This window comes from Phoxinus phoxinus (assembly GCF_949152265.1).
Source record: "Phoxinus phoxinus genome assembly, chromosome: 24".
Taxonomy (NCBI): domain Eukaryota; kingdom Metazoa; phylum Chordata; class Actinopteri; order Cypriniformes; family Leuciscidae; genus Phoxinus; species Phoxinus phoxinus.
Genome location: NC_136899.1, coordinates 8,622,105 through 8,649,850, shown reverse-complemented (window position 1 = coordinate 8,649,850; position 27,746 = coordinate 8,622,105). Strand labels below are relative to the sequence as shown.

Genomic DNA, 27,746 nt, shown 5'->3' with positions numbered 1-27,746 from the left:
TTATATATAGACATCTCCTCCAGATGATTCAATAGAGACCGTACATGCAGCAACAACCACAAGACGTTCCTCGCGTACTAAACTCTTATGAAATGCACTTACGCCTGAACGGAAGGACAGAGGTTTGAGGAAATGATCAGATCAGTTTGCAGAGAGGGCAGGAGGAATGACTTCCTCAAATAGGATGGTAATGCCTGTCTTTGGAGACGTCGAGTGCGCGGGACGCCTTAAGTTTGTCTGACTTTCTGCACTTTCCGCGTTAATTCACAGGAGCTGCATTTTGTATAATTGCACAACCGCTGGCCCAAACGAGATAAAACTGGACCGGATTTTAATATGTAGTGATGCGCGCTGCTTTAATGAATCGCAAGACGCTGGACGTCACAGCCACGCGCCTTTCCGTGCCACAGGTGCGCCCTAAACTTTGGTTATTCATTATTGATTAACGGCGCAAAGAAAAGGAGGAACGCGCAGAGGGACAAAACAATTACTCGCAGTATGGAGATCATGTCCAATCAACCCACATCAGAGACTGGTGGCGACCACACCGCAGCGGTTTCCATGTCGGCAGGCGTGGAGAGGACTGATGTGACCAGCCCGAGTCCGGTGACCAAACAGAGGTCCCTGCGAGCGGTTTATGTGCTGAATGATGGACTGAAAGCAGTGGCCGCGAACAGCCCGGAATCCGGGGCGCTCCAGTGTCTCCAGCGTGCCTGCGACGCGGAGAGTGCCATATTAACTATAGTGACTTTTGGACGATTAGACTTTGGGGAGACCACTGTGCTTGATACATTTTATGACGCAGGTGAGGCACTGCAAGGGAGGTTTAAGGCATGGGTGCTCGAGGATATTGTTCTAGAGCCCCCCAACACTTTACCCTTTGGGTGTCTCTCTTATCTGGCACACCCAGTTCAGTTCTTGGAGCCTCTAACAACGAGCTAATGAGTTGAATAGTGTGTGCTGGATCACGGAAACATCCAAAGTGTGTGATTTTAGAGAGCCTATTGGACCAGGACTTGCATAATAACATTCAGCTCTGCAGGATGGTGCATCTCTAGAAGGATAGAAACTCATTGGCATTGGTCATGTAAGATTTAGAGCATGGGTTTGCAATTGAATTAAATTATTTTGTAAGAATAGAAATAGTACTACAACTGTAGTAATATCATGCAAATACAATAATATTATATAAATAATAAAACGTGATAAACAAAACTTCATAAAATATCAATATAAATAAATATGTAAAATTATAAATAATAAATAAATAAATGGTGGTGCTGTACATAATCAAGAACATGTAGTTGCTCTCTTATAATTATTACATACCGGTAAATTCATTTAAAAAAGTGAATAATAGTAATACCATGCAAAAAAATTATATATATATTCATTGAATAATCATAAATAAAACAATATAACACAAGAAAAAGCAACCATTATAATTACTATATATATTATTTTTTATAGCCTACATTATATATATATATATATATATATATATATATATTAAACATATTAAATATATATTATAAAACAGTATATTATACATATTACAGACAGATAGTACTACAGGTAAAAAAGTTTCTCAAAAAGTAATTATGCTAAATAGTTAACGGTAATGTAAGTGATGTTAGGGATCAATGAGCTTTCCTATGGGAAGGCTATTAGCCTACTTAAAGGTTATGGCAATCTCTTTCAAGGGATATTAGTTGTGTTTTTGGGATCTTCTGCCTCAAGCACATTCCTTTCCTGGAATTCACTCGCCAGGTCTAGTGAGGTCTCTTTCTCTCTCGTGGGAGTGGCTGCACGCATTACTCTGGGTGATCAAAATATGTTTACATGTGAGCTTTAGGAGGGTGAGAAAATGAGAAAAATTTGCTAGAGCATGGCTCATTTGCAGCACTTCTCAAAACTCTCTGCAGTTCTATAGACAAGTCTTCTTGTTATTGTATTTCCATCTTCTCCTCTTTACTATGAATGTGAGTCATGCATCTTACAGTACATCAAGTCTGGTCTTGTATTTTTGAGCTTATACTAGTGCATGGCTTTTAAACATGATTTCAGATGTTTGCATAGTTTCAACAGAGTAAGCACAGCCTGTGTTTGACTGGAATCGAACAAATATAACCATATATAGTAGAACAAATATGCCCTTAGGACTAACTTTAAACAGACAAAAGGTTATTTAAAGAGTTTAGTGCGTGTTGTCATGGACAGTCATAATAAACAAAAGAAGCTCATAAAATGTTTCTTAAATAACAGGCACTTAGACTGATGCCTAAAGTATGCAAAACTAGAGTGTACTATAGTGGGGTTCAGCATTATGGTCTCCCCGAGTGCTTACTGTCTTTTGATTGATTGCAGACATTGCAGTTGTGGACATGAGCGATGTGTTCAGACAGCCATCCCTGTTTTATCACCTCGGTGTGCGTGAGAGCTTTGACATGGCCAACAATGTCATCCTCTACCACGACACGGACCCTGACACGGCACAATCCCTTAAGGTGAGAGTCTTAACACACTCATGAACAGTATGTTTACCTAGACTTCTGTTGACCTGTTAAGCCCTTTAACAAAGTTTTGATTTTGTTTATAGGGTCTACTACAATAGGTTTTCATGCTTGAATTAAAAAAAAAAACACCTTATATTTCACATATTTTACATTCTGTCAGTTACGCTCTGTTTAGTTCTGGTCTTTATGAAACCCCTCCTTTCAAAAATGCTCAATGTGCTCTGATTGGTTGGCTGAACCAGTGTGTCATGATTGGTCAACCGCTTCCAGCATGTTTCGGAAATGCCACTCCCCTTATCATTACTGCAAGTTTCGACACAACTCAGCCAGGCTTCAACCCTTTATTTTGCATATGCCTTGGTGGGAATTATTTAAATGTGGGATATTGTGATGTGTACGTTCCTGTAAGAAAACTCAAGATTATAATCATGGTGTTTCAGGGGGTTCAGAAACAGTATGCCCTGATATAGATTATACGTTCATTTGGAGTGGACTTTGTGCTTTATAACTTTGCAGACCTTTTTCATGCTCAACATTACACACTAAAGAAATGTAAAAAAAAATCATAATATATCACCCTTAAAGGTGATGTGTGTCACTTTTTTAATGTTCGATGATTTTAACAAAGCTATATGTAGTCTGATTTTCCCTAAAAGAGTAAATACTGGTTTAAATAATATTGATTTAATGAATAGTTTGAGTTTGAGGTAGGACTGCCTGTACAATGGAAGATTGGAAACCTGTTTGGTAACAGTAATTATTTTGCAATTGTTTAGTGCTGTTGATTGCAGAAAGTTATCCAAAACCACAATCTTACCCCTAAAGAAAATCCTATTTATTAATAATAATAAATAAATAAAACATTTACTTTCCCCTTTTAAGACATCCACACAAAAAAAGCTTTGTCTTATTTAGCTTATTTCTTGAAAATATATATTTTTTTATTCATTTTAAAAAAGCACTTTTGCAGATGTCTAGCTAATTTCTAGAAATTTTATTTAAAAAATTAATATTGAATTAACTACTTTTCACCTAAAAAATGTCCACAAAAAGAGACTTTGGGTCAGATCTACTAATAGCTTGCACCTGTGCAAACTCTCTTTTGGCGCTACAAAACTACTGTAAGGATTTCCTAAAGACACACAGTGAAAAAAAGGGTTATTTTTGCGGCTGACTGTATTGCATATGCATTTAAAGGAGTTTCCCTATCAGATAAACTCCTTCCAGCTGAGAATAGCAGGCCAGGCCCTGCAGCCTTGCAGTGGGCGGCGCCTTTGTTGACAAAGATGACAAAGATACTAAAAGAGAACCATGAGGGCTCGAAAGTTTTAACCTCCCTTCAATCCTTGCTAGTATTTGTGTGGTGGCACTTTAAGTTATGACAGGAATATAATATAATTCCTAAGTTGGGGCTATTGTAAAAAAAAAAATGGCATAATGGCCCAAAAAGCATCTCTTGGTAGATTGCGTTGGTCATTGTGGAAATGATCCGGCTGCGTTACTTAAGAATTACATATTTTTATGAGAACCTTTTCTAAGTGCAACCACCACACAAATACTAGCAAAGATTGATGGGAGGTTAAACTTTCGAGCCCTCAGACTAGTATCTTTGTCACCAGAACAAAGAGGCCGTCCACTACTAGGCTGCAGGGCCTGACCTGCTATTCTCAGCTTGGGATGGAGTTTATCTTTTCGTGGCACCGGACAGGAGAGCTGCCTGAACAACACGATCTGTATTCGAGCTAAGGAATGCTATCAGCCCGGGACAGCTGCTCATAGCCACATTGCCACAGAGACATTGGAAGGCATGTGTTCTAGCATACTGAAATGATGACAATCACGTGCGGGGAGGAGCGTTGTTGTCACACGATCTGTTTGTGTATTTGTCTGTCACGCTGCTGTGTCCAACTGATTCAGTCCGGTTCCATTCACTGCGCCACATGGCCATCAGTCATGGAATAAGTATAATAAATGACATGACAGCAAAACTTGGGAAGTTTGGGACTTATATAGGATAGTCCTGGACAGTTCGAGTCCTTGATTATGATTGGTTGACCCACATTCTAAGCCATTGTAAATGACTCCACAAACATACACATGTGACCGCATTACATCAATATTACTCCGCCACTATGCCTCTGTGTTGCTTGTTCTGAAGAACTATATTGCTTGACGGAAGAGTTGTCTATGTGTTTATTTTATAAAACCTTGCCAGGTATGTAGAATAACCGTTTTATAAAACGATACGCCCTGTGAAGTTATGGTTTACAGTGAATTTAGAACAGCTAATGGGGTTTTGCTCTGCGTCATGCCTAACAACGCCACTAAGCTGTTCTAAATTCACTGTAAACCATGGCTTCTTGAGGCTTATTGCTTTAGTATGCATGCATTTTTGGAAATATTCAGTAATTATTTTCTTTTCTTTTGTTTCTTGCATAGGACATGGTGGCACAGAAAAACACAGTAAGTATCAAAAGGATGTAATCTGATGAGGTTTGGACTCCGTTGTTGGTGTGCCAAGAGCTTTGTGTATGAGACTATTTTTGGAGCTCTTATGACATACAGTACGTTTACATGCTCTTCTGTGTCAGCGCTCGAAAATATATCCTCCACTTCATTTGGTGGGCAGATAATTTCCCAAACTCTTCTTTATGCACACACAGTACACTAATCTGTGAGTGGACACACGGTTATGGCGGGTCGCTGTGTCCAGTTGTGAAGACTATTGCGAATTCTGATGAAGGGCTCTCAAGGTGTCATGGTCGTTGAGTGTTAGTCTTTAAATAAACCTCTTCTATTGAATGCATACAGAGAGGAATCTGACCTTTTATAGCAGCAATTTAAAGCTATGTGATTCATTGAAATGGTTCAGAAACAAGCAAAAGTGTGTTATTTTCTTAACATCAGTTTTGTGGACACAAATGAAATTCAATTTTTGCTCTTTAATATTCATTAGGAATTATTCGGGCATCTTTCTCAGGAATTGTTAACCCAAGAATTCTGACATTATCTACTCAACCTCATGTTCCAAACTTGTATGACTTTCTTTGTTCTGTTGGACAAGACTGTGCCTCAGTTTTATGGTGAGTGAAGCTTTCAAGCTTCAAAAACCAGCAAAAACACTCATAAAAATGGTCCGTATGTCTCGTGGGCTTCTGGTGTCATGTGAAGGCTTTGTGTGAGGAACGGGGTGAAATTTAAATCTGTGTTCTTTTCGGATGACATTAACTTCCAGTAACTTGATCGCTGTGTGAATAATAATTCATGAGTAAAAAGACCCATGAACTGGATCAGCCAATTCATTGAAAAGAGTCATTTCCAAATGGCTACTTCTCTCATCAACTCTCATAAACGTAGCAAGGATGAAGCTAGGATTTGCAGTGAATTTGTTTGTGTGTATTTGATAGTTTAAGCGCAATAAGACGTGAAAGAGAACTTAGTTTAAGACTCACGGGACGCGGCGTCTGACAGTCAGCTTTCTGCGCGAGTGCTTCGGATGTGTGCGCTCAGGAAACCATATATCAGAAGTTTAGACTGATATGGCTTTCAAACTAATGCAGATATTAAACTTTCATAATGATGAAGAACTGCAATGTCACGTGACCGCGATAGAGATGATAATTAAAACTAAACGGATGTTCTAGTTTTTGTCAGGGTGTTCGAGGCACGCTCCGCCCTCTTCGGGAAAAGTGGGGTGGGGAGCAGCAGCTCATTTGCATTTAAAGATACATGCACGAAAAAGCATGGTTTTTCTTCCACTCAAAAATGAGCTTTTACAACATGGTATAATAAATGATCTGTGGGCTATTTTTAGCTGAAACTCGACAGACACATTCTGAGGACTCCTGAGACTTATATTACATCTTGTTAAAAGGGGCATAATAGGTCCACTAAGTTTTTAATATGATATTTATAGTTTATTTCATATCAAATTTTTTTCGATTAACAAAAATGTTTTAGTAGTTATAGTTCTTATTTAACAATAATGCCACTGCCTCACACAAAGGTGTTGTGCGGTTTCTAAATGGCTTCTCATACAGAGCATGAGTCGTATGAACTACATCTTTCATATTTTTTTTTACGTTTTTACATCTCTTTGAAGCTTGAAATGTCAACTCCCTATTAAATGTAAATGCACGGAAAAGAGTGACTAGTGTTGGAACAACATGAGGGTGAGTAAATGACAGAATTTTTCGGATGAACTTTGCTTTTGTCTTACTCCGCCTTTATTTTCCTGTCTTTAATTCATACTGTGCAGTGTAGTGTATATTCTTTCTCTGTCACTCTCTTTTTCTCTTTTCCTTTCAGTTCCCTTCACTGTTTGCTCTCCTTTTCTTTCTTTCTCTCTATCTCGTGTGTTACCTGGAGTAGGCTGCAAGGCCTGTTAAAATAGGCTTCCCATGGGTCCAGTTGCCTCCTGAGTACAGGGGCTCCAGCCTAAGGAACAAAGTAGGTACTGTAAGTGTGCTAGTGCATGCTGGGAAAATCCCATATTCATGTATTGGTATGAGAGTGACCACTGATGTCTGTCACTATCACTAAAATACTTTTAAATGCTTCATTTCCATTAAGTGGATCCAAATGCTTGGTAGTTTCTGGACCCCCATGCCCTTGTGGCCCCCTTGGACCCCATTTTAAAAACCACAATGCTTTAGCTGAAGAGTCTGAGGATTTAAAATGTGCTCAGTAGCTATGATTAGAACACAGTCCTTACAGTTTAAATAGTCTAGAAGTGTAAGGTGACCATTTGACTTGAAAGAGGCTTTAGGTGACCCCTTGCATTTGAGGTGTTGATGTGGCAGATTGCTAAGATGCGCTTCGACCACCTCCATTTCACTCTGGAAATCTGGGACAGTACATGATCACAAAGGTGTCAACAAGATTTCATTTGGCACTTCACATCTCTTGGCTGGCAGCTGCTTGAGTACATGATCGCTAACACATCATTTCTGACAGACAGTTTGTACTTTTACACAGAGGTACAGACTTCATATTCCAGTGGTCTCTAAAGTGCTCCTACCATCAAAGAATAGGTCTATACTGCATTTTTTCTCAGATTTAGAATTTGTTTCTCTTTCTTAGGCCTCCAGTGGAAACTACTATTTCATCCCTTACTTGATGACGCCCAACAACGAGTACTTGTGCTGTGAGAACGTGGCCCAGCGTAGAGCATCGGAGTACATGCAACCAAACTGGGACAACCTTCTTGGACCTCTGTGCGTCCCGTTGGTGGACCGCTTTGTCAACTTACTCAAAGACATTCACGTCACGTCTTGGTAAGACTGCTGACATTATGATCACTCTTGGCAGGATGCCCACTCTATGGTCTTGCTTTCAGAAGATCCTTTACAGAGTTACGTAACCGTGTCATGCCATGTTTTGCTGAACATAAATCAAGCGAACATCTTCTAATTTGTGATTGTTACACTTTTTTTTTTGACCACATCTCCTTGTCCCTGAAGTGTAGAAATGGGACTCAGCCCAAATGGGATGTAGCAGTCAGATAATATCGTCAAGACAGACATGCACAGGTGCATGCAAGATTTATTAGGAACTACTGTAGCTTCTAACAAGCATCGGGGTGTCCTTTCACCTAGAGCTCTGGTATCAAATTTTTGAACTCCCGCAGATTGTAGTGTAATGATTTCAGCGCCCTGTTACACACAGTACAAGTCTCGTGTAGATAGATTTTTGACTATTGCTAACCCACTTTTTAGCTGGGCAAGAACACGTAAGGTACAAACAAAATTAATTGTTGTTGCATGATGTTTAGATGCATCAGATGGTCCCAAAAAGGGGTTTTCTACGCGGACCGAGAGTGCTCAATGCGCTGCGACTGAAAAAAAAAGAGCTCTCTCTCTGCCACCGTAGTTTTCACAGCAAACCCGTAAGACTTTCGTTCATCTTCGGAACACAAATGATGATCTTTTTGATGATATCTGAGAGCTTTTTTTGTCCCTCCATTGAAAGCTATGTGCAACTACCACTTTGATGCTTGAAAAGTTCATAAAGAGAAACTAATCCAAATGAATTGAGGGGTTTAGTCCAAATTTTCGGTCGCTTTATTTGATAAACAGATTTAACTGGCTTTTATTCACATATAAACATTGATCAGAGAACATAAACAGAAGCTCAACCGAACCTGCTTGACGCGCGAGAACAAACTTCTTGCGCTCAGATTTCATTAAAAAAATCTTAATTTGTGTTCTGAAGATGAACGAAAGTCTTACGGGTTTGGAACGACACAAGGGTGAATAATTACTGAAAGAATTTACATTTTTGGGTGAACTATCCCTTTAAGAGTATACCTGAGGTTTGTAGTACCTGCAGATGTATCAGTGTATACTAAATCCTGTTGTAAATTCCTCCCTGACAGTGCTTCTTACAAAGACACGCTCCTGAACGACATCCGAAAAGCTCGAGATAAATACCAGGGTGAGGAGCTGGCCAAGGAGCTTACCCGGATCAAACTCCGCATCGACAACACTGAGGTCTTGACTCAGGACATTGTAATGAACCTGCTTTTCTCCTACAGAGATATACAGGTAAATACTATCAACCAAAAAACATCTAAGCATTCAAAAACTTTACAGCTGAGTTTTAATGGTCATTGGTTCGTGTTTTCAGGACTATGATGCCATGGTTAAATTGGTACAGACCATTGAGATGTTGCCCACCTGTGACTTGGCCATCCAGCCCATGATTCAGTTCCACTATGCTTTTGCGCTCAATAGGTGACCACAAATCTGCATTGTGTGGTATATTCTCCTATTCATATGCTTGGCAAACAGACATTTAACTTATACAGCGTTTGATCTCAGGAACACATGCATTTATATTTGTGTGTGTGTGTGCGAACGCAGACGAAACAGCCCTGGAGATCGAGAGCAGGCTTTGCGTGTGATGTTGCAGGTTCTTCAGTCATGTGAGCACCCTGCACCTGATATGTTCTGCTTGTGTGGGCGCATCTATAAAGACATCTTCCTCGACTCTGACTGCAAGGACACCAAGAACAGAGAGAACGCCATCCAGTGGTGAGTGCGCGAAGCTCACTTTTCAAAGGTCATGTTATTTTTTAATTTTTTTTAAATGGAGGAAATCCTTTAGGTTAGTCTCTGGAACAAATATCTGCATTATTAAAAATTTTTTCATTATTTAAGTATGCTAAAAAAAAACTTTAAAAAAACACCCTGACATCCTCATTAAATATGCTAAAACCCCTAGAACACCCTAGCAACTGCATTAAAAACTATCAGAATGCACTAGCAGCTGCATTAAATGTGGTAGAACACCCAGGTAGGTGTATTGAATATGCTAATAACACCCAGATTACCATAGCAGGTGCAAGAAAAGCCGTGAAACACACAGAACACCAACAACCGCATTAAGTGTGCTAAAAACACCTTAGCTACAACACTGAATGTGCTAAAAATACTGAGTAGAGCAGACACATTACGTGTGCTAAAAACACCCAGAAGACTCAGGCATCTGCATAAAAACACCTAGATCGCCCTCGCAGCCGCATTAAAGGCCTCGAAATACTCAAGCGGAAGTTCTCTTTCGTTCTTCGCCTAGGGGTAGATTGTTAACAGCAAACAGCTTTGCCGTATTAAACATGAAAAACTGTGTCAGTGTCTCATTTCATCTGAAGGACAATTGAAAATTTCTATATAAAACGGGTCTCCAGTGGGTTCATGTTTTTACCCACGAACATCTGACTCGAAACAAACTTCGAAATGACGTCACATCAGTTTTTCGATTTCACTTGAAGTATTTCGGGGCCTTAAATGTGCTAAAACACCCTAATGATTGCATTAAGTGGGTTAAAACACCAAGAACACCCTAGCATCCACAACAAATCTACTTAAAAACCCGTAGCAATTACAGTACATAGCAAAGCACTGGCATCCACCTATGACACTGTATTATTGTGGTGGTGACTGTCATGAAAATGTTAATGTGTAGTGTGTATGTGTTGTAGGTATAGAAAAGGCTTTGAGCTGCAGCCCACTCTGTATTCAGGCATTAATCTGGCAGTGCTGCTTATAGTGTCCGGACAACAGTTTGAGACTTCCATAGAACTCAGGAAGATCGGTGAGGAGGAGCACACTTCCTGTATCCTGTTTCTCCCAGTCCATTGACTTTATTAAGAGCACAGCTCCATCCTTATCACCATTTCTCTCTCTCTCTTTCTCAGGTGTGAGGTTGAACAGTCTGTTGGGCCGTAAAGGCAGTCTGGAGAAGATGAATAACTACTGGGATGTGGGGCAGTTCTTTACTGTCGGCATGCTTGCCAATGACATCCCCAAAGCTGTCCAGGCCGCAGAGAAACTCTTCAAACTCAAACCACCCATATGGTACATATACAATATACCTGTAGAATATTTATTCTATATGTTAAGTTTAAGAAATAGAGTTGGAGCTGTGGCCTAACGGTTGTGTCCAGATGCATTTCGCCAAAATGCTGGAAATGTGAATTTGAATCTGGCCCCATCCTCCTCCTTCTACTTATTTCTTTTCACAGCTCAACTTTCTGAAATGGCAAAATTGGGCTTTAATGCAACTCGCATTCATTTCATCTTTCAGGTACCTGCGATCAGTCGTCCAAAACCTTCAGTTGATTCAGCATTTTAAGAAGCAGAATACTGAGCATTCTCCTCAAAGAGAGAGACTCAACTTCTGGATGGACATTATCGTGGAGGCCACACAGGGAACCACGAACGGCCTCCGTTTTCCGGTACTAAACCACCTGACATTAGTGTCTAATCCAGGACACAACTGAATCGGCCAAACAGCATTTAATAGACTCGTCCCTATTTCCATTACGCAGGTGTTGATTCTGGAGCCGACTAAAGTGTACCAGCCCTCGTACGTGTCCATTAACAGTGAAGCTGACGAGAAGAATGTTTCAATATGGCACGTGTCCCCTTCTGAGACGGTCAGTGGTTTATGTGACGTCATGTTTGCTGAAATCTTTTATTTTGTGTATCATTGTTTGATTTTCCGAATTGGTTATAGAAGGGGATACATGAGTGGAACTTCACAGCGTCATCCATCAAAGGCATTAGGTGAGATTCTGTCTCGATTTTTTTTCTATGGTTAAATTAACAATAGCATTTTAAAAAAACGATACATTTTATTTCTAGTGTTTGTTTTTATAGGTAATATAATATACAATTTTAATATCGGCCAAAACATGAAAATATGTTGTTTCAGCTGCAATTCTTCCATTTAAATGTAATTTATTGATGATCTCAGAGATGTGAAACAAATCTTGCATCCTTCCACTCTCTAGCATCTCAAAATTTGATGAGCGCTGCTGCTTTTTGTACGTCCACGATAACTCGGACGACTTCCAGATCTACTTCTCCACAGAGGAACAGTGTGGCAGGTTGGTGTTCAGGTCAAGTTTCTATAAAATATATAAAAATGAAACGCAAATGAGATGTTTATCTAAAGTCATGTTTGCTTAGTATGATTGCATTGGATCTTTGAAGGTCAGAAGCAAAGACATTGGTTAATAAAGTTAGATTAAATGCATAAAGTATATTTACTTGAAAAAAGTCATCTGCTCACTGATGTGGGAATGGTTGTCTCCTGTTTGAAGGTTCTGCTCCATGGTGAAGGAGTTGATCACAGACGGATCAGGAAATGCAGTCGAGCTGGAGGGGGAGGGAGACGGGGACACCCTGGAGGTGAACGCTTCAAAGACTAACTAACTAGACTAAAAACTAGTCGATTCTTGTTGGATTGGTGTGGATTGGTGTACTTAATTCCTGAATTGTTCTGTAGTACGAGTACGACTACAATGAAAATGGCGACAGAGTGGTTCTAGGTAGGGGAACGTATGGCGTGGTCTACGCAGGGAGAGATCTCAGTAACCAGGTGCGCATTGCCATCAAAGAGATCCCAGAGAGAGACAGCAGGTGAGATATTTTTATGATAACCCTTTTGATAAGGCCAGCATGGATGTTCACCAGCATATGTTGTGTTATGGATGCTGGTGTTTCCATCAGGCACTTAAAGGGACAAAAATAGTAAATATGTCATAATTTACCCTCATGTTGTTCCAAACCTGTCTGACTTTCTTTTGTGGAACATTAAAGTGAGTGAGTGAGTGAGTGAGTGAGTGAGTGAGTGAGTGAGTGAGTGAGTGAGTGAGTGAGTGAGTGAGTGAGTGAGTGAGTGAGTGAGTGAGTGAGTGAGTGAGTGAGTGAGTGAGTGATTATAAAAATGATGTATGTAATGATTAACAATAACTTTAATTAACAAATAATAATTTTGTAATGAATTTAAAAATGTACAATACTGTTGTTGTTTTTTTACCGTATTTTGGATTTTGTTTGGAGCAATATGATGCATTTCCAACTGAAATGATATTAACCAGAATAAATGTTGGGTAGGACTTAATTTGATCAATTTGGAATTGATTTGATTGTGAAAAGTGGTCCCTGTATGACAGACAGAGAAATGGTCTATAGATGGTCTTTTCAGGAGGGAAGATGAATAGAGAATTACATTTTTTTCGATTGTAGTTCTACAATACTAAATCATAAGATATATACAATTGATATCACCTCTACAGTGTTGTTATTGTTAACTAAAACTATTAATAATAGTTTTTGTTAATTGAAATAAAGATAAAATCAAATAAAAAATGAATTAGAAAAATTTGAAATGTTGCTGAAACTAACTGAAATTAAACTAGTCTAAATTAAAGTATTAAACTTACTATAACCGAAAGAAAAAATCTGAAATTAAAGCTTTAAAAATGTTAACTGAAAAGTACAAATATAAAAATAAAAGCTAATTTGAATACTATAATAGCATTTAAATAATACTATAATAACACTGATATATACAGGTATTCCCAACCACTGCATGAGGAAATAGCCCTCCACAAGTACCTGAAACACAGGAACATTGTTCAGTACCTGGGCTCTGTGTCAGAGGATGGCTATATCAAGATCTTCATGGAACAGGTCCCTGGAGGTACATGTGTGGTTACATGTGTGGAAGAATATTAAGTATGTCTTTTCTACTTTAAAAATGATTCATCATCTCTCCTCCACAGGAAGTCTGTCAGCGTTGTTACGCTCAAAGTGGGGTCCTCTAAAAGAAGCCACCATAATCTTCTACACTCGGCAGATCTTGGAAGGACTTCGTTATTTGCATGAGAACCAAATCGTTCATCGGGACATCAAGGTAACAACGGTGACAAACCTTTTGGGTCTATATTTGCGGGCAACCAAAACCAGAAGTTCAATGCCCGTTCATCTGTCCACAGGGAGACAATGTCTTAGTCAACACCTACAGCGGCGTGTTGAAGATCTCAGACTTCGGCACGTCCAAGAGGCTGGCTGGAGTCAATCCCTGCACAGAAACGTTTACTGGTATTTGTTTCACTTTCATCGCCTTTTGTTAGTTACAGAATGTGCTCTCCATGTGACCCTCTTGCCTGTTCCATTTGACCCGTGTCACGCATCATACATCCTGGTGGTCTTGCCAGGTCAGGGTTTTGGGCTTAAAGTTCAGTCCATCATTAGCCCACCAAACAGGATCCGAGGGAGTTTCATTCCTCCCAACACTGTCAGCATACATTAATACATTTTAGAATGTGATTTCCAATATCAGTATTAATGCTCTACATTAGGGGTTTTCAAATTGGGGTCGATGGAAAAAGGTTAAGAGAAAAATAGTGTAAAATAATCAAAGTGTCACGACTTGTTTTGGCCCATGTTTCATGTCAGTCATGTTTCATGTCTTGTCATGTGGTTCATTTTTCTAGTCTTGTGATCCCCTGTCATCAGAGTCCGATACATTTCTCCACATATGTTTCCAGGAGACCATTCCCCTGGCAGGATCACATGAGGGCAAGGGAATCACATGACTGACATGAAACATGGACCGAAACAAGACGTGACAAATAGCTGCTATTTAAATGAATAATAATAGTTAATCATTCAAAATAAAGATGTATTTAATAAGTAATTGATTAAACTATAATAATTTGACATAAAATTATTTGACAAAGAAGTCACTTATGCTCACCCAGGTTGCATTTATTTGATCAAAAATAGAATAAAAACTAATATTGTGAAATATGTTTTCTATTTGAAATTATTTTAAAATGTACCGGTAATTTATTCGTGTTATGGACGAATTGTGCTGCTTAATATTTTTGTTTAAAAAAATTTTTTAAATAAAAATCTTTCTTAGCATTATAAAGTCCGTACTGTCATGTTTGATCAATGTAATGCATCCTTGCTGAATAAAAGTATTAATTTCTTTAAAAAACTCTTAGTGACCCCAAACTTTTTGAACAATAGTCTATATAGCTTTATATTTTAGAAAGGGTCTCCTCAATATTTGAAAACACTTGGCTGTTAGTCATTTTTTGCAAACCACTGGTGTGGACTTGGTCACCTTTCCAGGACTTAGATAACCCTTATTTCCTGACTCAAAATAGACTGCGTTTCTTCTAGTGTTGTGAGCGATTCTGAGTCCTGGTCACTGGTAACATGAGAATGTCTCCTGTGGGAGAGTAATTAGATTAGCATAGCGTCTGAGACAGGAGTGTGTTTGTGTTTCATTAGTGACTGCTGAAGCATCAGAGCAGGTGCACTCATCCGTCCTCCCTCTCGCCTTCCACTGTCATCGTCATCACTTCTGAACTTCTCTCCTTGATTTATTGTATTTTGTGTAACATCCTGTCACAGCACATTCGTATCTCCTGAAGTTCTGCTCTTCTCTGGTAAACCTCTGTCCAGGCACGTTGCAGTACATGGCCCCTGAGATCATCGATAAAGGCCCTAGAGGTTACGGGGCACCTGCTGATATCTGGTCCCTGGGCTGCACCATCATAGAGATGGCGACAGGCAAACCACCTTTCCATGAGCTGGGAGAGCCACAGGCTGCCATGTTCAAGGTATACATATATTTCCTTGAAAAAATATAAATGAAAAAAGGGAACGTGCTGATACTTCGTTCATTCATTCATGTGTATTCCCAATAAATGTATCTTTACTAATTTTACTATCATTAGATAGAAGTTATAGCATGTTAATGCCAACTTTGATTAAAAAACTTTAAAACATATCAATAGTGCAAGTTATACACTTATTATACACTACTGTTTGAAAGTTTGGGGTAAGAAATTATTTTTTTTTTGGAAAGAAATTAAAGAAATTAATACTTTTATTCGGAAAAGAATCCCTGAAAATAAATCATCATATTAGAATGATTTCTGAAAGATCATGTGACACTTAAGACTGGACTAATGATGCTGAAAATTCAACTTTACCATATATAACATTGAAATATATACATAAATGTATAATTCATAATAATTTATTTATGCATATGGGTATTGAATGTACTATATAAAGCAACATATAATGTGTCTGTGCATATGTGTGTAATATATATTTTTAATGTATTAATTTATTGGATCTTTTAAAGAAATATATAATTACTACAGTATTTTTGGAGATCTTTTTTTAGAAATCATTTTGTTTAATAATCTAGTTCTTTACAGAAAATTTGGTTTCAAAGCAGAAGGTAACCGACCAAGAAAGGATTTATTTGTATGTATATATAATTATAATAATATTTAATTATTTATTTATTTTTAAAATGATGAATAAAAAATATGGATCATCATGCCTATGTTTTTTTGATTGTAGAGATGCATTGTTTTTTGGTCAAATATTGTGTATTGTTCATACTCTTCAATAGGCTATTATTAATCAGAGAGCATCTCCTCCATTCATCTCGGTTTTCTTTTCTACCAGGTGGGCATGTTTAAGATCCATCCTGAGATCCCAGAGTCTCTTTCGTCAGAGGCCAAATCCTTCATCCTTTCCTGCTTCGAGCCGGACCCAAGTAAACGAGCCACGGCCGGGGACCTGCTCAAGGATCTGTTCCTGCGTCAAAACATCAAAGGCAAAAAGAGCAAGATCGCTTTCAAACCCTCAGGTAACGTCTCTTACCAAGTCTAACATGCTTTCCGCAGCTGTGATAATAATGTGACCTGGGTTGACCCTTCTGGTCATATCCATGGTGTGTAAGGCATTTTGGGTCTGTGAGAGCGCGCACATGGATAATTTCTCGCAGGCAAACACACAGAGCTGCCAAACCCCCCCCATTGCCCGGCATTCCTGCTTCTCTGCGCTGTCTGGGATCCTCGCAACAGGTCCGAACTGCTCTCAGCCGGCCGATTGCGGTCCAGATCGAACTTGCACAAGAGATGGGTTGGAACAACAGGACCTGGAAAAGGGGAGGGGTCAGAGGAAAGCCCACAGTACGGCCTCACGCTACCATCACAAGTTGTTTCCATCCTGCCGCACATGTCAGCTACCCCGCTGTCCGTGAAAAGCATTCTCAGGGTGTGGTGTTTCACACAAACATGCACACTGCTTTCTTACAAACCACTCAGATTTCTCTTTGACATTGACAGAAGACAACAATGTTAGTGAGAGAGCTCTGTTCCAAATATTAGTGAGCTGGCTACTGCTGTCTGTCGTTTAAGCTCACGAGTGACTCAATCAAAAAAAACTCCATGTAGTGAACAACATAAATACTTTTTGCACAGAAGCCTTGGTTGATTTTAATAGTTTGGTGTTAGCATGTTGCTAAGCTAATGGCTTGATACTCGAATAAGAATTAAAATATATAGGCTAGCCTACATAAAAAGTTTAACCAAAAATAATAATAAAAATGTCACCAAATATTTGTTTAAACACTCTTTTTGTTAATACTTCTATGTATTAAATTAAATATAATTTTGTATATATTACCGTTCAAAAGTTTTGGGTCTGTAAAATGTATTTGAAAGAATTTGTTACTGGTTTTTGGAATGGTTTCTGGAAAATGTAATTTCTGTGAAGCATACATGCTACGTGTTACCTTAAAATTTGGTCAAAAAAAGTTTCCTCTGAGGAGGGAGTATATTTTGAACAGCCTTTGCCTCTGGAGCATGCAGATGATAACAACTCAATATTTCCTTCTCCCTTCACGCCAACCAATCGGCTGCTTGGATTCTCTGTCTAACAGTGTGGCAAGGTTTGTGTCTCCCATCTATGTGTCCTTATGTGTTCCTGAGGACCATGAAATCATAATCATAGATATTTTTTTGTTTTCTTGTGATTGTATTGAGTGCATGTTCTTTGTGTGCTCTGGCTCTTTGTGACATATTTTTCCTAATTCTCTTCATTTTTTTCTTTTCCTTTGTGTTCTCTGTGATTTAATATTGATTTGGTTCTAGGGGTTTAACTATTGAAGCTTTTTAGATTTTTTTTGTTGTTGTTTTATTATTGTAATATTGTGGGTAGCACTTTACAATAAGGTTCCATTAGTTATTGTTAATATGCATTAACTAACAATGGGCAATATATTTGTTACAGTATTTATTCATTTTTAATATTATTAGTTAGATATTAGCTTAGGTCCATAAAAAAATATGAACAAATACAACTTTTGATTTTAATAATGTATTACTAAATGTTTAAATTAACATTAACTAAGATTAATAAATGCTTTGTAAGTATTTTTTCATTGTTTATGTTAGCTAATGTAGTAGTTAACTAATATTAACAGATCAAACCTTATTGTAAAGTGTTACAATGTTGTGCTTTTATATTGTAATAAATTAAATTGGGGGCTGTCAGTCAATTATTATTATTTCTTAATTAATTGCAGTCAATCTCACATATTTGCTGATTTAAAACCCCTAATGCAAATATATTTATATTAATGTGGAAGATGAGTTTAATAATTGAACTGACATTACAAAATGTGTCTTTAGAGTAAATAATTGTTTGTTTATTATGTATTTGTATATACAGTAGCCAGTAGGTATTGTATATTTATATGTATATTGTATAGTCTATTAATGGCCTTTAGGAGGCATAATTAATTAATAACAATATAAAAAACATGTTGAATTGACAGCCCCAACAAAATGTTTTGTTTTAAAGTGTATTAAAAATATAACACTACACTTTATTATTTAGGCTATTATAAATTTATTGAAAGGTTTGAACTTCAGAGTGGGAAAAAGCCAAAAAATTGTGGTAAACTCTGGTCTGACTGAATGAGTACATATTTGTGTGGCTGTGTGTGTGTAACCGTGTGTGTTTTACTCCATTTAGACTACATCCGCAGCGTTTCGTTACCAGTACAGCTACAGACGGAGGCCACGGGAAGCAGCAGCAGTGAACCGGGCTCCGTGTCTCCAGACTGCGACTCCAAACAAGACGTGTTTTTCGAGAAGAAAAAATTCTCTAGCTCCGAGAACCTCATCAAACCGCCCAACTCAAACTTCCTCAGGTGAGCTCAGAAGATTCCTCGCCAGAGCACTAAGGTGAATGCAGAGCCGAAAACCGGTCCAGACGAGTTTAGGTCATGCATGGTCAGCGATAGCTGTAGTTGCTTAAGTGTGTATATGTATGAGATTATGTGAGCGTTGGATTAGCGTCTGGAATGTTAATGACGTGACTGTGTTTACGGAGCTTGAGTACCCGCGTCTGCTTCGGCTCTCTCAGCCCGACAGTAAATCAACTTCCTGGGCATGAAGCGCTGAGGCCCGTCCTGACAGCTAGTCGACTCCTTGGAAACGCTGTTTAATTAACACGGAGGAATGAGGAGACAGGTGTGCTGGGCCGCGGTTTCTGGGCAGGTGTATGTATGTGTGTGTAATGAGATAATGCCTTTTACAACAGGTGCTCTCTGGTTGCTCATAAAATAATCCCATGAACACTTTACTGACCACTTCTTCACCTCGGTTTCAACGCACACACCCAATCACAGAGCTGTCACACATTAACCACGTTTCCTCTTTCCTCTAACGAAATCACGTTTTTAATCACCACTCCAGATTTATTTATACTTTGGCTGGCAAAGTTAACATTTACTTTTCAGATAAATTAAATTCACAGGTAATTTGTTGATATTTGAAAGCTCAAGTATGAGATATGAGCAAAACATTTGTAAAATGTAATAAACGTTCTGCTGCTTACTAGTGACACATTTTTTTTCTGTCCTAAAGTTTATTAATTTTTATTAATTTTTAACATTTCATTATACCTAATATATTTTTTATTACAAATTGTCATTTTTATAATAACATTTATAAAACATTTAAAATTCCATATTTGAGATAATAAAAAATAAAAAAACAATGGTACAAATCATGAGATTAAATTGTTAATAGCCAAATTAATAAAATTAATATTTAAATGCTGACAAAATTTAAGATATGATGAAAATATACATGTCCATCTATGAGTTTTTAATATTTAGGCAATACCACACGAGCAAGAGCTGCTTTTTCCTGAATATCAGCACAATTGCAAATGTGATATTGATTTTATACAACAGTTCAATAAACAATAAGTTAATATAAGGCGACTTACAGTTTAGACTATTTTTGTAACAGAATATTGTCTGTTTTTGCTCTATTTCGCAAACGAAAATAGTTCCAAACAAATCCCACAGTAGAGCCATTACGCATCTCTGAGCAACACACTGATGTTTCCTTAGTGAACTAATCGGTCTAATGAACGACTCAAGGCACGCTGAATTCGGAACTGCATACTAGTATACTTCCCGTACTACGTTAATCACATCTATCTATGGCAGAAATAGACAGCCGTTTTGAGCGAAACATTTGAAGTAGTAGGTTATCCGTGTACTTTTTACCTATTTTATGAGAACTGTGAATTCTTGTCAACTTTTGTCACATACTGTTTTTTTTCGCCTACTATATAGTAGGGAAGTATGCGATTTCGGATGCAGCCAATGACTCGCCTGTTAAAACAATGATTTCCCGCCACCTAATGACAGTTTTAGCTTTTTATTCTTCTATATTTATATCTCGTGCCTGCGGCTGATAAAATCAAACCTGCGATAAAATCCACCATGCTGCATTAAGAGACTGTCTGCACTTGCTGTCAATCGAGCACAATGTTATGAGATTGCTGGATAAGGACAAACTTGTCAGGGCTTTAGCAACACTCCGTCATTGGAATGCCAACTTCTATCCGTATTCATATTTTATTACTAATTCCTATTAAACCCCTTATCTAATCCGTGTTCTCTAATTTGTATTTCTTTGCTCTAAATGCCTAGTCATTTCGCTCTCCAATATGCTCGCTGAGGGGCTAAGAGAGGGATGAAGATTGAATGCTGTTTTTGGTCATGGTTGTGATTTCGGCAGTGATTGGTCACGATTCTGGTTAAAGAGATAGTGGTACATAAAATGCGTTTATATTAAACTAGCAAGTATAAAATAAGAGATAATAAAGTTATTACGCTTGCATACATTGTTTTTGTCTGTCTTTTTTTCTCATTGAGACATTTTTTCTCATTCTCTTTGAAATGGGCCTCCGAATTGAAAAGGCCGTCTCTGTATATGGTACTAGAAATTACTTCTGAAATTACCATTTATTTGTGCAAAAACACTGGATTACCATAGTAGAATCAATCGTCAAGAACCATGACATTTTCAAACGTTTTTTTGCTGTTTTTTTGAACATTTATTCAATCACAGTTTCCACAAAAAATATTAAGCAGCACAGCTGTTTTCAACATTAATAATAATAAGTGTTTCTTGAGCAGCAAATCAGCATATTAGAATGATCCGAAGGATCATGTGACCCTGAAGACTGGAGTAATGATGCTGAAGATTCAGCTTTACCATCATAGGAATAAATTACATTTTAAAATATTTTGAAGTAGAAGACTATTTGGATTAATATGTTCTCACTGATTCAGTGTTCCAGATGAGAGTCCTACAGCAGAGGACCGCAGCTCTCCAGCCTCCTCTGAGAACAGCGACTCCGGCCTCTTCCTGCTGAAGAAAGACAGTGAGAGACGTGCCATACTCTACAAGGTCCTCAATGAGGACCAAGATAAAGTGATCTCCAACCTCATGGAGAACCACATTCAGGTGTGTATCCCTGCGTAATTGTCTGTGTGTATTGTCTGAATCATGCACTGATTATTGTGTCCTTGTCTTTTAGGGTCAGGAGGAGTTGAAGTTGTCGGTGGACCACATCAAACAGATCATCTGCATCTTACGGGACTTTATACGTTGCCCCGAGCGACGCGTCATGGCAACCACTATATCAAAACTCAAATTGGACCTGGACTTTGACAGCACGTCAATCAACCAGATCCAGCTTGTTCTGTTTGGTTTTCAGGATTCTGTGAGTGGATTGCAGTATGAATAGTATCTTTTTCTAATGCTGCTGCAGTATACAATCTCATTGTCCTTCCCAGACAGGATACACAGTTGATGAAATCCTATTTATCTCTCAGAGGATATGCTGTTGCTCCTGTTGCAATGTGCCACCAACAAAGGATTTTCAGTGTTCCATAATCGCACAGCACATAGTTGTACATTGAACAAATGATGTGTGATTTTTATCCACCTGGTTGTGGGACCAAAGACATTTTTCAAAGAAATTTCTCTTCATTCATCAAAGAGATTCTTCTTTTCTCTATATTGATTAACATCTTGGAAAAAGTACATAAAGTATTCTGATAAAGAAGGGGCTTTCACACCTGGTAGTTCTAGGAACTAGCCGCCAGGGTGGTTCCCCGAGAACTAATGGTTCCCCTAGGAACATTTTCCTGGTTGCATTCGCACCGCCAGTAGGAACTCTAAAGTGCCGTAAGCTGCGCTCCATTTTGACGGCGCCCGGCGCTGAGAACACCAGCCGATGAGCACACAGCGCTCGCATTCTCCGTGTTCATTAGTTTACGATGTGTCTAACAGTCCTGTCTAATACGTTATTAGATAGAACTGTTATACTTATATATAGAAAGTAGTAGACAGTAATGAAAAGTTATAAGCATATGCCATGTGGTTGATGTCCAGTGTTGCTTGCTGAGTAGAAATACATAATTTAATCATGTTTGGCTTGGTCCCCTCAAAGTTGTGTTGTATTTTCTCCTCAACGTAAAGGTTCAGAGGCCCATCTATCACTGTTTTCCATGTTCGTAGAGTTCGTTTCTAGAGTAAACATATAGGCTATGATCTGTGTGTTTACAGAGCTTTAAAAATGGCGGGTGCTGGTGTTTCGTGTGCGTTTGGCCAATCAGCGTACACTCACGTCACTGGTAGTTCCTATAGTGCTGGTTTAGACCCTACTCTGAAGTAAGAGCTAAATTAGTCCCTCCAAAAGGCGTTCCTAGAACTAAAATCGTTCCTATTGCCAAATCCGAGAACTTCCGCCAATAGGTCTAGGAACTATGAAAAGGTTCCTCCGGTGTGAAAGCCCCTAATGTTAGAATCTGGTTAGTGCCTCATTTTTGTCTCCCTCTTGTGTTTGGTTTGAGTTTGATGACATTAAAGGGTTAGTTCACCCATAAATGAAAATTCTGTCAGTAATTACTCAACCTCATGTTGTTCCAACCCCGTAAGACTTTTGTTCATCTTCAGAACACAAATTAAGATATTTTTGTTGAAATCTTGAGAGCTCTCACTGCTTCACAGGCTGCTAATTTCATTCTCCCGATCCAGAAAAGTTAGTCAAGACATTGTTAAAATAGTCCAAGTGACTATAGAGGCTCAACCTTAAGTTTATCAAGCGACGAGAATATTTTTTGTGCGCCAAAAAAACTATTCAACTATTCATTTTCTTCCATGTGGGTCTCTGATGACGGATGCGCAAGAACTGAGAAGATGACGCAGATATTTCACACAGATATCTGTGTATTCTGGTTCGAATAAGTAAGGTTTGTTAAAAAATTTCAAGTCTTCATCTACGTCGAAATCTGCGGACATATTTACGAAGACAGCTTTATGTACAGCACAAGTCTTCCTCTGCTTGTAAACAGACAATGTAGCGCTTCCGGCTATGTCATGACGTCATCTTCTCAATTTTTCTTTTTTTTTTTGCACACAATGCACAAAGTATTCTCGTCACTTGATAATCTTAAGGTTGAGCCACTGTAGTCACTTGGACTATTTTAACGGTGTCTTTACTAACTTTTCTGGGCCGGGAGACTGAAATTACCTAGAAGCCTATGAAGCAGTGAGACTTCATCAAAAAATATCTTAATTTGTGTTTCGAAGATGAACGAAAGTCTCACGGGTGAGTGGTGAGTAGTTGCTGACAGAGTTTAAATTTTTGATTGAATTAACCCTTTAATATCCATCTTTCCTCACTGTTTGTGTCTCAGGTGAATAAAGTGTTGAGGAACCACCACATTAAACCACACTGGATGTTTGCCATGGACAACATCATCAGACGGGCTGTGCAGGCAGCTGTTACGATTTTAATTCCAGGTGTGTGAGTGAGAGACAAGGAAAAACAAGGAAAACCAGAAACCAGAAGACTGAGACCTTTCTCAACAGTCTCACTCTCTCTGTTTTAGAGCTGCAGACACATTTCGGGCCTGCATCGGAAAGTGAGGGCGCAGATAAGGACGCAGATGAAGTAGATGAAGAGGATGATGGGGTGTTTGGATCAGTGGCACGTACGACGCAGGAAGATCAAGCCCTCACGTCTGGAGTCAGCACCTTGAGTTCAGTCATATCCCATGAGGCTCAGCGGCCACAACACCCGCTGGGAGCCCAGCTCGGACGCCTCAAACAGGAGACCAGCAGGTGCACACCGCAGTTTCTTCATAAAACACTCAATATCATTCTGATGAAGGGAGTTAAATGTAAAAATAATTTTTTGCGAGTGGATTGAAAAACAAAACTCAAAATAGAACTAAAAAACTAATCATAAAAAAACAATTCTTGGCCATCGATCTTTATTTTATTTAAAATACCCTGCCATTTAAAAGTTTGGGCTCAGTAAGCCTACTTACTTTTATTTTTAAATAAAGGAAATATCTTTTTCTCACAAAGGCTGCATTTATTTGGTCAAAATACAGTACAAACAGTAATATTGTGAAATATTACAGTTTAAAATAGGCCCATGTTTAGAAAAAGCAGTTTAATATTTTTGTGGAAACCTTGATAATTTTTTTCAGGATTCTTTGATGATAAGAAACTTCAAAATAACATCATTTATTTGAAATAGAAATCTTTCATAAAATATAAATATATTCACTGTCACTTTTGATCACGCCAATGCATCCTTGCTGAATAAACGTTTAAAAAAAATTTTTATATATACATTTGACCCCAGACTTTTGAATGGTGATGTATTTTATATATTACAAATACAAAATATACTGTGAGTATATTACCAATAAATTCCATGTTTTTATTCATATTTGTGGAAAACACTTATAGACTCTCCCGTTTTACTTTTGAGTGTAAATCTTGATTGTAAAAACAACATAAAACCGTGTTCTGTGTGCTGACATTTCTTGTTGGATTTAGTTGGTGAAATGTGATCTTTGACGACTACAATTAGTTCATGATAAAGACAATAGCTTGAATAGTTTGAGAGACAGTGTTTCAATATGTCTCCCTCTGCAGGCTGCTTGAAGAGCTGGTACAGAAAGAGAGGGAGTATCAGCAGGTACTGAGACAAACTCTCCAACAGCGGGTACACGACATCGAGCTTATCAGGATCCGACAGCAGTCTGCTGCTGCAGGTTAGTTGTGTAACCAAATCACACACACTTATTGATTTAGACTCGCTTATTATGCCATTCACTCTGTCTTTATTTACACTGAAATCATAATAGAGAAAGTGTTCAACTCACCACTATCTATTTTCCCGTGTCCCATTCTGACCTCTGGAGTTGTTTACAACCAGTTCAAAGAACAAAGCAAATACAAGTTCTGTTAAAAAGAACTAGCGAGACGCCATGCTGTCTACTGCCTACATAGGCAACCTCAAATATCACAGAACACAACAGTGTTGTGCAGTGGTTTTCTGAAATGAGGACTGAAACGCTGTTGGACAGTGTTACTTTAGAAAAACTAGTGATTTATACACTTTTTAATGTCATATTTTGTCACATTTGCAGTTTTATTTTTGTAATACAGATTATTTTCTCATCCACTTCATTTGAAGAGGCAATGCCTCCTTAAAAATAATTGGATGAATAAATAATCTGAGGAAATGCCCGTGGCACCTCATTGAATGATTTTGAATGCTCTGCATAGTGAGCCTTAACATGATATAGAAGGATCTTAGCATCTGTGCTTAAACATTCCTTCATCTTTCCTTTATCCTCACCAGAGACGCCCTCCACCCCCTCTATATTCCACGTTACTGCACAGCCCGAGCCTGACAAAAAGCTCACTGACTGGCTGAAAGAGCAGGATGCTGACCCTGAGACCATAGATAAGGTTAAAACATACTAAACACTGAATCATGCTGTGTGTGTATAGTGTCTTTCCCACGATATAAAAATGATGACTCACTGTTTAAGTTGATTGTTCATAGATAAACAAACAGATGATTCATGGCAAGTGCTTGTGGTTTCTGACAGTTTGTTGTAGAAGATTATACACTCAACGACATTCTCAGCGATGTGACTAAAGAAGACCTTCGCTGCCTCAGGCTTAGGTGAGAGTTTTATTCTGATATGTTTAATTGAGTGAGTGTGTATACTATTAATTTGCATATAGTGATCTCAATTATTTGATCACGTAAGCCACATTTTAAATGCAATAAATATAATATAATACAGTACTTGCAGTAGATAATTGCAGAATTTGTTTTGTTTGTATGTGCATACTATAGGGGTGGCGTGCTGTGTCGTGTCTGGAAAGCCATTCAGAGGCACCGAAACAAAGGGCTTAGAAAGGTCAATAATGACGAGGGAAATTCAGAAGGATGAAAGCTGCAGGAAGTTGCTGATAATGTACACCTGAGCCTGCATCCTCACACACATCCCTACAATGAGAGACTTGTAATTATGTCATGCTCTCTCCTGGTTGGACATGTTTACTTGTCTTTCAGCTATGACCTAATGTATTTGTGGTATTTTTGTATATGTTTTAAGCCTCTCCAAGATTTACATCTAATTTCCATTTGAATATCAATTGGAAAACCCATGCGGATGAAACGGCTCAATCTAGGAAAGATCGTACTTTCCGCTTTTTACAGAGAGGTGTTGCCTGTAAAGAAATGACCCTCTCCAAGAGACTATGGACTGGGCCTAGAATGGAAGAGGAGAGAGTGATACCTACTTAATGTAGGACTTCAGATCATGCCATTTTAAATGATAGAAAGTTTATATAGGTTACTGTTTGTTTTAGCGTTACAAGTCTGGAAAATGTGTTGAGTTCATTCTAAAATATTACGTGACATACTTTTTTGAGGGACTGTATGGACAAAATGACCGCAGACCTCTCGGACCAGGGCTAAGGAGCCTCTTTTAGATGTATTATAATAAGCTTGGATGTAATTACCCCTGTACGTATAGATAAATACTTAAATAAACATTATCTCCTCATCATGACATTCAAGATGCAACTTCAGGAACTATGATACTTACCTGTACTTCAACCGTCGCACAACTTTCATTCTTTATGAAAATATGTGCAAGACCAGTCTTGCAGAAAACAAAAGCCTTCGGCTTGCTTAAACCGCAATTTACGTTCCACAAACATGTATCCAATTTCTTAAGAATGATGAGACCTGTTGTGTCAGTGGTTGCTCTAATATGGGTTCATTCAGCCTTCATGTAGTCTGATACAGAGCTGAACACCATGACCTGAAAATGCAATGACTCAAAGCGCCAAAATTGTTTGTCTTGGATTCACCAATTATTATGTTTGATTTGATTGATTGGTCATCTTTTGTTTTATATCTCAGCTGTCGTGTTTCAGTGTTAATGCATCGCATATCTGTTTTGTGGGAACGGTAGTGCTTGAGCACCAATGTTCTGTCTAAGCTGTTTAAATTATTGCTCTTCTGTGTGCGCTGAAAATGATGTGATGATGGAAGATGCCTTTCTCTGACTTTTCAAAATGATTTGTAAACTGGATATTCAGGCTGTGTCTGAGATAAAATGCCAACTTGCTTCTCTGATTGCCAAACCCTTCAGGTGAATAAAGCTCAGACATGCAACTGGATTTCTAAAATGTCTGAGGCCACAAATTGTTTTTCCATTAAATGTAACATGACAGTTATTAGACTAAGCAAGTCATTTGACTGCCTTCAAATATTTGCCATAGTTTGGAAACTAAGCTATGGAAAAGGTTGCAATCACTGGGAACATTCTTAAGATAGAAAGACGTGCATTTAAAATCACTAAATGTGAAAGAATTTAAAAAAAAGTTAAACGAAAAATTTGATTTTATAA

At 38.3% G+C, this 27,746-nt stretch overlaps 1 protein-coding gene across 3 annotated transcripts; it reads left to right on the top strand.

Annotated features, from left to right (window-relative positions):
• The first annotated feature begins 23 nt into the window (after positions 1-23).
• On the top strand, positions 24-27,516 carry map3k15 (mitogen-activated protein kinase kinase kinase 15). Of its 3 annotated transcripts, XM_079601035.1 has the most exons (30): positions 24-805; positions 2,368-2,507; positions 4,956-4,979; positions 6,888-6,965; positions 7,599-7,792; positions 8,893-9,061; positions 9,144-9,250; positions 9,380-9,550; positions 10,498-10,610; positions 10,714-10,873; positions 11,103-11,253; positions 11,347-11,454; positions 11,535-11,584; positions 11,812-11,907; positions 12,124-12,211; positions 12,309-12,442; positions 13,381-13,508; positions 13,591-13,721; positions 13,804-13,909; positions 15,287-15,444; positions 16,310-16,493; positions 18,668-18,845; positions 21,291-21,465; positions 21,539-21,724; positions 23,706-23,811; positions 23,901-24,132; positions 24,961-25,079; positions 25,673-25,782; positions 25,926-26,002; positions 26,180-27,516. In XM_079601035.1, the coding sequence occupies exons 1-30, from the start codon at positions 499-501 to the stop codon at positions 26,274-26,276; spliced, it is 4,077 nt and encodes a 1,358-aa protein (XP_079457161.1). In that variant the 5' UTR covers positions 24-498; the 3' UTR covers positions 26,277-27,516. The 3 variants fall into 3 exon arrangements, with proteins under 3 accessions (XP_079457161.1, XP_079457162.1, XP_079457163.1); XM_079601036.1 differs by lacking the exon at positions 6,888-6,965; XM_079601037.1 differs by lacking the exons at positions 4,956-4,979; positions 6,888-6,965.
• Positions 27,517-27,746: the final 230 nt, after the last annotated feature.

Excerpts from the sequence above, each read along its gene's own strand:
- map3k15 (XM_079601035.1), top strand. The coding sequence starts at position 499 with ATGGAGATCATGTCCAATCAACCCACATCAGAGACTGGTGGCGACCAC. Across the intron at positions 4,980-6,887 it reads TGGTGGCACAGAAAAACACA|GCTGCAAGGCCTGTTAAAAT; the intron begins GTAAGTATCAAA and ends TACCTGGAGTAG. Across the intron at positions 11,455-11,534 it reads ACGTGTCCCCTTCTGAGACG|AAGGGGATACATGAGTGGAA; the intron begins GTCAGTGGTTTA and ends AATTGGTTATAG.